This window comes from Hypomesus nipponensis, chromosome 20 (assembly GCF_054491055.1).
Source record: "Hypomesus nipponensis isolate SF chromosome 20, ASM5449105v1, whole genome shotgun sequence".
Taxonomy (NCBI): domain Eukaryota; kingdom Metazoa; phylum Chordata; class Actinopteri; order Osmeriformes; family Osmeridae; genus Hypomesus; species Hypomesus nipponensis.
Genome location: NC_140380.1, coordinates 9291214 through 9305304, shown reverse-complemented (window position 1 = coordinate 9305304; position 14091 = coordinate 9291214). Strand labels below are relative to the sequence as shown.

At 51.3% G+C, this 14091-nt stretch overlaps 1 protein-coding gene across 1 annotated transcript in view; it reads right to left on the bottom strand.

Moving 5' to 3' along the window:
* The window catches only part of LOC146246306 (rho GTPase-activating protein 7), a 36013-nt gene extending 22497 nt beyond the window's left edge, over nt 1–13516 (bottom strand). Inside the window, exon 1 of the mRNA XM_084683481.1 lies at nt 13241–13516. Within this exon, the coding sequence (XP_084539607.1) occupies nt 13241–13421 (181 nt within the window). The 5' untranslated portion in view covers nt 13422–13516. The remainder of the gene's footprint in view (nt 1–13240) is intronic.
* Between the last annotated feature and the right edge of the window lie 575 nt (nt 13517–14091).

The window sequence follows — 14091 nt, the reverse complement described above, 5'->3', positions numbered from 1 at the left end:
TTGTGTGAATGTGAGTGTGTGTGCGAGTGTGTGTGCGCGAGTGCGAGTGTGTGTTACTGCTTCTCTGCTGCTGCCCTCATTTGCTTTTCAGTGGCACCATCCCTTCTCCTCCATGGCTGGAAACAGCAGTTTGGCTGGGCAGTGGTGCGAGACCGGGAAAATCACACACACACACACACACACACACGTACACTTGCACACATACCGTCTATCTCCCCCTCTCTCTGACCAGCTTAAACAGCCACCACACAAGATGATGTCATCGGGAGGAGTAAATCACATGATTGTGATGTTCCTCTGTATGTAGAGCGGTGACTGGGCTAGGTGGGGGATAACGACCGAGGCAAGCTCTCAGTCACCTCAACAAACTATGTTTGGTGTCGAGTCTGGCCTTCCCTGGTTAGTTAGTCTGCAGGAATGCAGGAAGAGTGAGACGGCGTTTGAAGACAGCGCCCGGTGGCTAGAAGCAGAACTGGAAACTCCCTACAGTGTCATAGTCCTCCTGTATGTCTTTTCTCTGTGTCTCCCTATCTCCTGTTTGTCTCTCCTCTTTCCTCTCTCTCCTCTCACCTGTCTGTCTCTCCTGTCTCCTGTCTGTCTCTCCTCTCTCCTGTCTGTCTCTCCTCTGTCTTTCCCTCTCTCCTGTCTGTCTCTCCCTCTCTCCTGTCTCACTCCTCTGTCTCTCACTCTGTCCTGTCTGTCTCTCCTCTCTCCTGTCTGTCTCTCCTCTGTCTCTCCTCTCTCTTGTCTGTCTCTCCCTCTCTCCTGTCTGTCTCTCGCCCTCCCTCCCTGTCTCTTGCCCTCCTGTCTGTCTGTCTCTCACCCTCCTGTCTGTCTGTCTGTCTGAGTGAGTGAGTTGTTAGCTGGGACCCTTTGCTGTCTCTCACCATCAGGAAGCTCTATTAGTTCTAACGGCAGGAGACACAACACTGCCTGGAGAGGACAGAGTCTCAGACAGGCTTGTCTGTCTTTAACCCAACACCTTCCCCTGCACAGGCCCCAGTCATGGGGGGGGGGGGGGACACTTTGGGGAGCGAAGGTGATAAATGGAGGGAATGAGACAGGGAGTGTGTGTCTGTGTGTAAGAGAGACAGAGAGAGACAGAGAGAGAGAGAGAGAGACAGAGACAGAGACAGAGAGAGAGAGAGAGAGAGAGAGAGAGAGAGAGAGAGAGAGAGAGAGAGAGAGAGAGAGAGAGAGAGAGAGAGAAGGGGATAATAGGACACAGATAATAATTGAGGTTGAAACTAAGTAAAAGAGAAAAGAGGAGGCTGGAAGAAAGGATTAGAAGTAGTCTGGCTTCCACCGGCCTGTTTGTCCTTGTGACCAACCTTCACCACATCTGATCCCTTCTACCTCTCTCTCTCTCTCTCTCTCTCTCTCTGCTTGTCTCTCTCCCCCTCTCTCTCTTTGTCTCCCTCTCTCTTTCCTGTCTGTTTCTCTCTCTCTCCCCCCCGCTCCCTCTCTCTCTTGCCTATCTTCAGACTCCAATTTTAATTAGCACCTCTCTCTGTCTCACTTACCGCCAGTTTAGAGGAGCACAGACTCCAATGGACAAGACCCCCGGCTACCACACACACACACACACACACACACACACACACACTGCCCGGTTTGCCTCCCCTCCCTACCTCAACCCAATAAACCTCTGTGACTGATTCTCTCCACCAAATCCCTATCGTCTCTCTTATTGGCCATTCATAACCCATTTTTGAAGTGTTAATGGCCGGCCATATTTAAGCTGCCAGTGGTTAATATACACTTCCTACGGTTACACTAAATCTTAGAGACTGTGTTTTTTGGGCTGGGAAGGAGGAGGGGGTTGGGGTGTGGGGTGGGAGGGGGGCGGGGGTGGGGTGGGGTGGTGGATTGCGGTTGGCTGGCGTCCCGGAACACAACATTTTGTGTCTGCATACTTTGATGTGAGTTGGGTGTTAGTCCATCCCTCTCCCTCTCCCTCTCCCTCTCCCTCTCCCTCTCCCCTCTCCCCTCTCTTTTTCATTTCCGTCGTACGTTGCTAACCCACACACCCATCCACACACACACGAACGCATGAACTCCACCTGTGTCCCCTGTGCCAGACTGACAGCAGTGACCAGGTGTGACCCAGAGCAGAGCTGAAGCAGGCCTGCTGGCAGCTGCTCTGATCACTTGGCCCGCAGACCGTCTGGATCTGAAACACCGCTGGCTAATTAACAACGTGGAGCAGCTTCCTGGCTCAACAGCACAACAGAGGGTGGAGGGAGGCTAGAGACGCCCCGCGGCCCCAGCCCTGGCCCCAGCCCTGGCCCCAGCCCTGGCCCCAGCCCTGGCCCCAGCCCTGGCCCCAGCCCTGGCCCCAGCCCTGGCCCCAGCCCTGGCCCCAGCCCTGGCCCCAGCCCTGGCCCCAGCCCTGGCCCCAGCCCTGGCCCCAGCCCTGCAGCACTCCAGCCCCCAGATCCAGCCTCGGGATCAATCAGGATGGCTTGATGGAAATGCCAGGCTGTCTTTTATTATTGAAAATCAGTTGCTGCTAAAGATCACAGCAGAGCAGCGCAGGATGGAAGGATTGAAGAGGAGGAGATGGGCAAACGCAAGTGCGACACTGTGCATGACAATGTAGACAGACAGACCTGCAAGCAGACAGACAGGCAGACAGACAGACAGACAGGCAGACAGACGGACAGGCAGACAGGCAGACAGGCAGACAGACAGACAGACAGACAGACAGACAAACAGGCAGACAGGCAGACAGACAGACAGGCAGACAGACAGACAGACAGGCAGACAGGCAGACAGACAGGCAGACAGGCAGACAGGCAGCTCGTTTGGCCATTTGTGTCCAAGAGCAAACATCTCTTCTCTCTAGTCAGTGATGCCTTTTTATTCCAACACACACACAAGCACACGCACACGTCTCCTGTCTGACCCCCTGTCCCCTGTGTGACCAGACAGGACGGACAGAGTTTCCGCGGGAAAGGGTGTTTAACGTTGCAGGGGTGCGTGTGAGTGTTTGAAGAACAAGGGGGAGGGGGGGGGGGGGGGGGGGGACTAGGTGGGGTGTTGGCAGAAGCCGGTGGCCATGATGGACACATGTCGTTGAGCTCTGCAGCCGAGCAGACTGCGGGAAACAAGGTGTGAGGCAGTCCCTCTCTCACAGACGTCAACACAGCGGCAGGGACTGTGACACAATAGAATCAAAACTCTTCTCTGAATGTTTCGCCGTGTCTCCAGCTGGCCAGGGAGTCTGTCACACACACACACACACACACACTGTATAAACACACACACACACACATCCCTTCTAAGAGGACCTCTAGTGGCAGATTAGGATCATGATACTTCGTTTTTTTTTGTGACACGCTAACAAAGCTAACAAGCTTAGACAGCTAAAACAGTCAAAAAGCTAGTGCACCAACACAGCTAAACCGCTAACACGCTAACACACCTAACGCTACCACAGCTAACACAGCTAACAGGCTAACACACTTAGTTGTTAACACAACTCACTAACACAACAGACAGAGCTAACACACTAATGCAGACATATATATATATATATATAGCACACATATTTTTTGAAACCAAGAAAGTATGAAGGAAAATAAATGGACCAATTGGGAGGCGTAGTACAGACGACACACAGTGTCAGCCGTGATGTCTAAAAGCCTCGTCTGACATGGGAGCACTGAGTGACATGTCTTGTTTCCCCGGGGAAGCTTTAGGTGGGGGGGCACCAACATGGGAGAAGAAGAACATGGCAGGAAATGGCCCGGGTTGGATTCCGACACGGGGCCCTGCGGTAAGGCCGTAGCCTTCAGGTTACGCTCGCTGCTCGAGCCGACACGGCGATCCTGGAGTGGTTTGACCTTTGACCTCCACACACTATGTGTTCTCTCACACTGCTAATGGTTTTCTTCAGCCTTTATGGAGACTCTCTCTCTCTCTGTGATGACACAGCCATCTTGGGACTACTGGATAGAGGCAGCGATATTTCTGGCTGTAGTTTGGAGGCTAAAAAAGTTTGTACAGTGGTGTAATGGCCATCATTGTAAACTCTTAAGCAAACTGAAGAAATCTGTTTTTGATTAGGAACAAATAAAGGAATATTGATCTCTTTCTCTCTATTTAATTTTTTCACTCTCTCTCTTTCTCTCTGCCAGGGGAGAGGAGAAGTATGGTGGTATATTTGTTCTTGATATTTATGCGCCAAGGAGTGTGTCTTAACTGGCCTTGCTTGTGTGAGTATGTGTGTGTGTGGTCGCGTGTTAGCTCTAACAAGGTGACTGAGAGGACTGGTGTTCACTCAGCTGCAACAGACTCTACACCTGCGGCCTCACGCACACACACACAAACACACGCACTGGCACACACACCGGTAGTCCCCGCCCCACACAACTAGATGAGAGAGTCAATTTCACTGCAGTGGTAGACTTTAGGAATTTAGAGGACTTAACCTTGCAAACCCTTGCAAAGTCCCTCTCTCACAGTTGTTGACTGATTGTCAGAAACCCTACCTCTCCCTGCCTCTCTTCTGTTATGGCATTTCCCCCTCCCCCCCCCCCCCCCCCCCTCTCTCTCTCTCTGTCAACACGGCATGCATGCTATTATTTATTACAGACAGCTCCTTGGCTGCTTATCAAATATATACATGTTGCATCTACCTCCCCTCCCCTCCTCCTCCCCTCTTCTCTCCTATCCTCTCCTCCTCCTATCTGTTGTGTTCATCAAAGGTTTATTTCCTCTGGCTTCCAGTCTCTGCCCTCCCTCCATCTTTTTCTCTGCCACACTCTCCCCCTTTCCTTCTCTCTCTGTTATCCCTCCCTTTTCACCTTCCTGTTGGCTCTGTCCGTCCGTCCGTCCGTCCGTCCGTCCGTCCGTCCGTCCCTCCGTCCCTCCCTCCCTCCCTCCCTCCCTCCCTCCCTCCCTCCCTCCCTCCCTCCCTCCCTCCCTCCCTCCCTCCCTCCCTCCCTCCCTCCCTCCCTCCCTCCCTCCCTCCCTCCCTCCCTCCCTCCCTCCCTCCCTCCCTCCCTCAGAATAGCAGTGTCCCCCTCCTCACGTGATGGATCCTGCTGGGGCAGAAAACTCCCTCCCTCTGGGTCATCCTGGGTCACCATGCTGCTGGAAAAGCAGGTCACACAGAGCAACCAAGCAAGGGAACAGCCAACAAGGAATGAGGAGGAGGAGGGGAAGAAGGAGGAGGAGGAGCTACTGAAAGAAAGAGAGAGCGAGAAAGGGAGAGAGGAAAGGGATTCAGAGCTAGAGCTATTAAACTGATATCTGGTCTTGTTTATCTCAAGCAAGGAAACATTTTGGTCAGCCCAACGTTGTTTATTCCAAAACAAAGACCTGTTTGTTAATGGGCTGTGTAGCTTATTAAGTCCTATTAGCAGGAATGAAGCAATTAATCCTTTTTTCTCTTCTCTCCCCTCCTCTCCTCTCCGGTCTGTTCCTTCACGGCCTGTGGGCCTATCGACCAGTACCCCCTCCGGGAGGCATTCCAGAACGTTCCAGAACCGGAGGGAGAGGGGGAAAGACGGCTCGATTCCGGAGCTTTTTCAACTCCTTAATATTCAATCAAGGTGAGAATGAGGCAAGCAACCAGCTAACACATCCATCTAGTTGCCTGCTTCTTCTTCTGGGGGAGTCTGGGAAAAGATTGTTGTTAAATAAATGATAAGAGGGGAGGTGAAGAGAAAAACTCGATGCGAGATAAAGACGTGGATGGATGAAGGATAAGGGCGGAGGAAGAGTTAGACATCATATCTGAAAGACTGATGATGTCGTCAGTGTCGGTGGAGAGATAACGCACAGTTTGATGCTCAGCCAACCAGTTGCGCAACAGGCCCGACTTGGCCACCCCCCCCCTTGATGTCACTCTGTCCTTCGCTTTAGAGCCACTACCCACAATGCAATGTCACTCACGATTCAGTGTGTTGCTGCCCATTAACAGCTCGTTTCCTACAACAGCACGCGGGAAAAAGAGGACTGTCGGGACTTCAAGAACGAGAAGACGACATTCGTGACAGAACCGTGTGAATGGAGCCCTCAGAAATAGAGAGAACGCTTCACAGAAAACCTTCGGAAAGAAAGAACATTGAACATATAAGAGAACCTTTACAATCAAAGCACCTTCGACATCAAAGCACCTTTCGAAAAAGAGAACCTTTAACGCAGAAGCACCTTCAGACGGAGAGAACCTTGAACATGAGAGAACCTTGAACATGAGAGAACCTTGAACATGAGAAAACCTTCAACATGAGAAAAACCTTCAACATGAGAGAACTTTTAACAAGATCAAATATACCTATATACAACCCAAACCCGAACCGCCAACACAAATCTTCCAGAACGAACATCTTTGGAACGTGAGAACTCTCAAGAGGACAGAATATTAAGACAGAACCAAGCGAGCAACAGAGAAGATTCAGAACCACCGATGACTCATCCACTGGCCCCAAACTGACATCCATTAGTGCTGTCTAATGACTAGAGCTCTTACCTAAGGAGAGGCCAATGTTGATGTCATACGCTAATGGCTGCCCTCAGCATCTGCTTAGTGCGACACACACACACACACACACCAGCGACAGCAGAGATGGTAGAACACGCTGACCTGAGCTCAAATTCCCCCCAGAAAAACACATTTCTGCTTCTGCCGTTGAGACACTGGCTGTCTCATCAAGAATCACTCCGCTCAGCTACTTTCTAACACACAGGGCAACTTAACTGCCAATAGATAGGCTGTCTAACTGCAAATTGAATGTCTCCCACGGTAACTAGTGGCTTGGATACGAGGGAGACAACCAATCGCCCTGACAATCTGAAATCGTCTTTCAAATCTGGATTCCAGAACCTTCCAGTTCCGTAGATTCCTCTCTTTTTAGTGAAGGTTACAGGAAGTGTTGGGCTAGTCTTGTGTGTGTGTGTGTGTATTTGAGTGAGAGTGGGAGAGAGAGAGAGAGAGAGAGAGAGAGAGAGAGAGAGAGAGAGAGAGAGAGAGAGAGAGAGAGAGAGAGAGAGAGAGAGAGAGAGAGAGAGAGAGAGAGAGAGAGAGAGTGTGTGTGTGTGTGTGTGTTGAGGAGAGGAGAGGAGAGTTCTCTCAGCATGTATCCATTATGTCCTAGAAACACTCGGGTCATTTCCAAGGATGAAGAGTGAAGAAGAGGAGGAAGAGGTTGTACACACACACACACGTATACACACTGTATCCATCTCTCCTTGTTGACATGCATCAGCAGGCCGTTAATGACGCACACTCTCCCTCCAAACACTTCGGTATATTAACAAGTCATCAGCAGAGCTGTGCTGTAACCGTGGATACAAAACACACACACACACACGCACACGGATACACAAACACTGTTTCTCCTCCAAGAAAGAGTTCCGCATGTGAATATAGCAACGCTGGGAGGAGAGGAGAGAGAGGAGGGGTGAGAGGAGAGAGAGAGGAGGGAGGGGAGAGGAAGAGGAGGGAGAGGATAGGGACCAGAGAAAGAGGAGGGGTTGAGTAGAAAAAGGAAGGAGAGAAGATGAGAGGAAAGAGAGAAAGGATAGAGAGATAAGAGGAAGGGGAGAGATGAGAGAAAGAAGGGAAGGGGGAAAAGAGGAGAAAGAGGACGCATAACAAGATGAAGAGACCCCTCCTTCCCTCTTCTCCTTCCCTCCTCTGCTTCCCTCCTCTCCTTCTCCTTATGCCCCTCAGCCCCGGGACAGACGTCGACACGGCAGCAACTGGTTCCAGCGTTATCGCAGGCGGCCACATGCGCGCGGCGTGCAGATGGATCCGTCAGGGAGCAGAGCGCTCCAGAGGGCTCTGCAGGAGGCCCGTCACATGGCTCAGAGCGACGCTGCGGAGAGACCAGGAGCAGCGAGCCAGGCGCTTAAAGAAGCCGTGATCGGCCGATTACCTCCAGACAATAGGCTGCGTCGGGCTTCTGTGTTGCTTTCGATAGGTGATAAATAAACAAAACAATAAAAACAATATTTTGAGGTGGGATGAAGCCCAGAAACAACCAAATAAGCACATCTTTTCATGTCAGATATATCACATCGTATCATCAAATATTGAACAAAAACTGGATCTGGACTTTTTACTAACCAACCACAGATACTTTCCCCGTACACCTGAACTATATTTCAAAGTTTCAGTACCTTGTGCAACTTCAAGGCCTAGCAACGCAATCGTTACTGAGGAGGTTTCTCCAGCGAGAACCAACGAGTTTCCTCCTTCCTGCCAGAAAGAGCCGTTCCTGTTCAGAGTCCCTGCCTCAGCCAGACAGCCCAACACCTTCTAGGGCCATGAGCCGTCTGTCTCTCTCGGGTCTGACTTGTCAAACCGCTTCAACAACAGCCTAGGCCTCACTGCCAGAGGGCCAGCCAGCCAGGTAACCAGGTAACCCGGCAACCAGGTAGACAGCCAACATGTCCGCCCAGACAACCAGATACAGTCCAGAATACTGAGAAGCGAGAAACATCAAAGACTGTCGGCCTCTCCCTCTCTCTCTCTCTCCCTCTCTGTCTCTCTCTCAACTCCCTCCTTCCCTTGTGCCATCTTCTTCATTCTGTCTGGGACTGGATCGGACGGCTTCCAAACTTCAAGGCTAAACCAAACTTCACAAACATTGCTTTAACAACGGATTTTTCCTTTGCGTGTAAACTTTGACGGATGCTTTTAATACAAAATAATTGCCCGTTTTTGACACCCTGACTGAAGGAATGGAACGGTTGAGTCCTAAAGATATCAAATGCGTTTATGCTTTTGGGTGGATTGTGTTGAGGTGAAAAAGGTCTAATTGCAAGCCTCGGAGGCAGGAACACAAACACACCAGCAGCACCCATCTGACGGCTGCAACTGGTGTGTGTGTGTGTGTGTACTTCCCAGAGAGAAAGGGACAAACCCAAGCCTGCTTTTCAACTCCATGAACCTGGGGAGCCGTCTGTCTGCCTCTCTAGCTAGCCTCATCATCATCATCATCATCATCATCATCATCTGTTGTGGCCCCCGCCTACCTCTCCCTGCTTTTCACTGCATCCAGGGGAGAGCTGAAAAGCCCGGACGATGCAGAAAAGGAAGAAAGAGAGAGAGAGAGAGAGAGAGAGAGAGAGAGAGAGAGAGAGAGTGAGAGAGAGAGAGAGAGAGAGAGAGAGAGAGAGAGAGAGAGAGAGGGGAAAAAGCAGTTTTCAGGCCGTCTGTGGAACGTGACACTGGCGGCGGGCCCTCTAGGATCCTTGATGAGTTTCGCAAGAACGGCTCTTTGGAAGTGCGACAAAAACCCTCTGACATAATAAAGACCTCAGCGTGGTCTGAATCCTGCCGCCTGCCTCAAATCTCCCTACCTGCCTTTCTCGTGTTGTTCCCTGAAAGCACTTCCACAGCAACAGAGGAAGTGATTTATTGGCTTCGCCACATCTCGCAGATCAACCCTCTCCTTCATTCAGATTGCATTCAAGTCAGTTGCGTTTTATTACGGAAAGTCTGAAAAGGTCCGGAGAGAGTTGCAGATAGCTCAGTGTGTGTGCGCGTGTGCGTAAATGGGCTTGTGTGTGTGTGTGTGTGAGTGTGTTCAGGCTTGCATGCATTTGTCTGCATTTAGAGGGGTGTGCGTCTGTGCACTTAGCTGTGTGTGTGTGTGTGTGTGTGTGTGTGTGTTTGTGTGCAAGCATGCGGGGGCCGTACAAAGCAAAAGAACCAACTGCATTTGGCTCATCACCATCTCCATGCTATTACTTTCAATCAAGGCAAAAGGCAAACTCATTCTGCTCCCGGCAATTCATCTTCTCAGTCCAAGCTCTCTAGGCCAGGGCAGTAAACAGGGTAAATAGCTCATTAAGGCTTCAGATTTACACCTGGTCTGGACTGTTAAAGGAGCCCTGAGGTCAGACACACCAAGATGAAGCCAGTCATACCCTCATAACCGTTTATAATCGCCAGCAACACTTGTCGGGTTCTCTCTCTTTCTTTCTCTCGTCCATCTACCTCCCTCTCTCTACCTCTTTCTCTCTCTCCTGTTTTGATCCCTTGCTCCCTCCTCTCTCTACCTCTCTCTCTCTCTGTCTCTCTACCATGGTCTCTCCTCTCTCTCAGATGAATGACCTCATCCTCGCCGTACACCGTCCCATCAGCAGAAGCCCTGTATCCAGACGGCATTAACGAGGCCAGGGTATTAGCCCAGCTATCAGCAATCTCAACACCTTAAGATGTCCCATTAAGATGTGGGAGGTTCCGAGGACGTCCGATTGGCTGAGCTGTGTCCGGTCTTTTAGTGACACGCACAGGTCGCACTGAGAGACTCGGTAATCAAGGGGCGGTGGATGATAGTGGTGGAAGTACTGTGAATTGGATGGAGGTGGATGATGGTGTGGATGCACTGCCCTGGACGAGGCCGGGCAAGAGTCAGGTGGAGGAGAGAGATCCCAGCTTGTGCCGTGAAACAGCCGGGACATTTGCAGAAAACTCTGCTCTCATATTTCTGCAGCTTTTCCAGAACACGATGGGTCCATTTCTATCTCTCTCTTTTTGTCCTGTTTTCATTCTTAACAGGCATTGTGTTGTCAGTTTTGGCTGCGGCGGAGCGCTTTTCAACCGCAACTCTCCTCGGTGTTCCTTCCAACCTCTCTGAAGAGGCAGTTTTTTCCCCCTCAGATCAAATACATAGATTGAAAATCAAACAATTTGTGATAAAATGATTCGGAGGCGTGCTGTAAAATATTCATGCCGTGAGAAAGGAGGCGTGTGGCGTGGAACCCGTCTCGAAATAGGTCACGAGTTTTTCTAATATTCTCTTTGCCGCTGGTGAAACCAGGAGACCAGCCCCCTCCGAGTCTACTTCCTCATACTTTTTTCCAGCTGTTTTTTCTTCTTCTTTTTTTCCTTCTGCGTAGAAACATCTGGAAGGGCTTTGTCTCTGTGCTCCCGCTGCAAGCTGGTCTGTTCTGTGTCAGAGCAGGAGCCGTCATAGTTGTGCCTCTCTCTCCTTTCTGGTCTACCTTCACTACCCAGCAAAGCTCAACTAACCACACACACTCTACAGTACACACTGCACGAATATGCACACACACACACACACACACTCACACGCACACGCACACACACACTCACACAGTGCAGCACTTCCTGAGCTGTCATCTTAGCTCACGTGGGCAGCAACATGCAGAAGTAAGAGAGGAGGGAGGAGGGAGAAATGAGGGAGAGAGGAGAGAGAAGAGTTAGTCAGGAGGGAGAGGAGGGAGAAAGGAGAGAGTGAGGAGAGAGAGGAGGGAGAGGAGTTAGTCAGGAGGGAGAGGAGGGAGAGAGGAGGGAGGGAGGAGAGGGATAGAGAGTATTTTCCTGACAAGAAGCAGGCTGGCAAGCGATGGAGGGAGGGAGAAGAAGAGAGGAAAGGGAGGAGGGAGAGAGAGAGAGAGAGAGAGAGAGAGAGAGAGAGAGAGAGAGAGAGAGAGAGAGAGAGAGAAAGAGATAGAGAGGGCGAGAGAGAGAGAGAGAGAGAGATAGAGAGATAGAGAGAGAGAGAGAGAGAGAGAGAGAGAGAGAGAGAGAGGAGGAGGAAGGCACCAAAGAGACAGACGGATGAAAACAGCAGAAAGTGATGTCATCTGTAAAGGGGAAAACAAACAAGAACACACACGTGTGCACAAACACAAAAGAAACACACACACCATCTGCCTCTAGGATAACAAACACCACACATGGCTTGAAACATCTACCTACATCACACTTGTTTACTACATAAGGCCTGTGTGTGTGCACGTGTGTATGCGTGTGTATATGTGTGTGTATATGTGTGTGTGTGTGTATAAGTGTATCACTCCTGCAGCCCCTCTGAACTGGGTCAGAGTTGAGTGTAGTTTTGTGACACCTCTATAGAACAAGCTTCCTGGTAGGATACGTGAAGGGAGCTGATTGGCTGCTAACATCCTCCGGTCCTCCAGACCCGTCTATTAGACGGAGCCGCTCGCTGGGATTGGACGAGGCACAGACGGAGAGTTATCACTGCATTGGGCCAGGAACGTTGTCTGGATGAGGGATTGGGGGGGGTGAGGGTCTTGAGGGAAGACCGTATTTGGTTGGAGTTGTGACAGGTTTTCGGGGAGGGGGTAAATATTAGGACAAGATAATGATGCATGACAGCAACTCCTCCTAGTCTGACACACCACAGAGAGAGAAAGAAAGAGGGAGGGAGACGGAGAGATAGAGAGAGAGAGAGAGAGAGAGAGGAGGTACGGTAAAAAGTGAAAAGGAGAGGGGTGGACATGAGAGAGTTAATGAAACGTGAATGATGATGGGACAGGAGGAGAGGAAGAGCAGCAGAGAAACAGAGGGATCTCAACGAGAGAGAGAGAGACAGACCATGTGTGTGAGAAGGGGAGAGAAGAGAGAGAAATTGCGTAGCAGCTCTATTCCCAAGGGAGAACTGTTTCCCGCTCTCTGGCCGGCTGGCAGGGAGCTTCCCCCCCCACACACCACCTCCACCCCCCTTACCCCCCCATCCCCCCTCTCAACACCCCCATCCATATCCCTTTACCCCCTCCCCCGCTACCCCCCGATTCCTTCCCTCCCCACATTAATGACTCGGACCCCCATTGGGTTTGACGTTGCGTAATTACATTCAGCCAATCAGGGCCCTGCTCTCTCACTCTCCTCCTCGCGTCGCTAATCCAACACACATGCCAAGAGGACAGGCTGTTTCAGACACACACACATCTGGCTGGAGGTATGCTGGACGCTGAGCACAGCTGACACACACACACACACGTGCAAAAGCACACACACACACACACACATTTATTTGCAGTGTTATTGCGCGAGAGGCCCAGAGCTGCTTGTGACGTCACTGGCTCTCTGTAGATTCCAGTTACAACACAACCCTGCTGACACAGTCTGTGTGCTGGTGACATCCTGTGTGAGTCATATATGCCTGTGGGTGTGTGTGTATGTGTATGTTTGCATGCTTGCGAGTTTGCATGTGCGCTTTTTGAGTGGGTATGTGTGTGCGTGCGTGTGAGCAGAGCGAATAGACGAACAGGGGCAGGCCAGACCAGGAGGGCAGCAGGTCAGGGAGTGAGAACCACAAAGTATCTCTACAAGGAGGGCTTACCCAGGCTGACAGCTTAGACCAGGAACGCAAGGAACCCTCACACACACACACACACACACACACACACACACACACACAGCCCTGCCAGCCAGGGAGCCAGCCAGGCAGCCTGGCTTCACCTCCTCCACAGCAGCCCTAGCAGGAGAAGCAGAAGGTGGACTCACCCCACAGCCTCCTCTCCCGGGCGCTCTTCCACAGCACGTCCCAAGCCCTGTTGGTGGAGTCCTTCACGTGCTCGCTGAACGACCTCCGCAGTGGAGTCTTCACTACCACGTGAGCCACGGCCCACGTGGGGTCTCCCCACGCGGCCCCCCCTCCCTGGGTGAAGGTGCCCGGTCGGGACATGGCGCTCGCTAGTCCGTCTGGGTCCGGAGAGGATCTGTGTGAAGCGCTGGGTCCACTGGAGCTCTGAGACAGCAGCAAGGAGAGGGCTCTCTCTCTCTCTCTCTCTCTCTCTCTCTCTCTCTCTCTCTCTCTCTCTCTCTCTCTCTCTCTCTCTCTCTCTCTCTCTCTCTCTCTCTCTCTCTCTCTCTCTCTGTCTCTCTCTCTCTCTGTTTCTCTCTCTCTCTCTCTGTTTCTTTCTTTCTCAGGCTGACACTTGATGCAGAAAGTCTGCATGTAATTTGTGAACACCCTCCCTCCTCCTCCTGAGAGCGAGAGAGAAGGGGAAGAGTTAAAGAGAGACGCAGAAAGAGAGAGAGAGACAGAGAGAGACAGAGGGAGGGAGAGGGAGAGAGAGAGAGGAAAAAAAAGGAAAACTTTTCGCCCCTAAAGCAAAGATCTAACCGGCCTGAAAAGGAAATAGCATCGCTCATGGGTCAAGACCCCGACCCCCTCCCCTGACACACACACACACACACACACACACACACACACACACTAGCACACAGTCACACACAACCACCACACAGTCATACACACACACTCTTACGGTCCAGTACTCCTGCTGGTGCTTCCACTGCCACATGCAGTGAAGACATCCATCCGTTCAGTGGAGACAGAGATAAATGTAAGG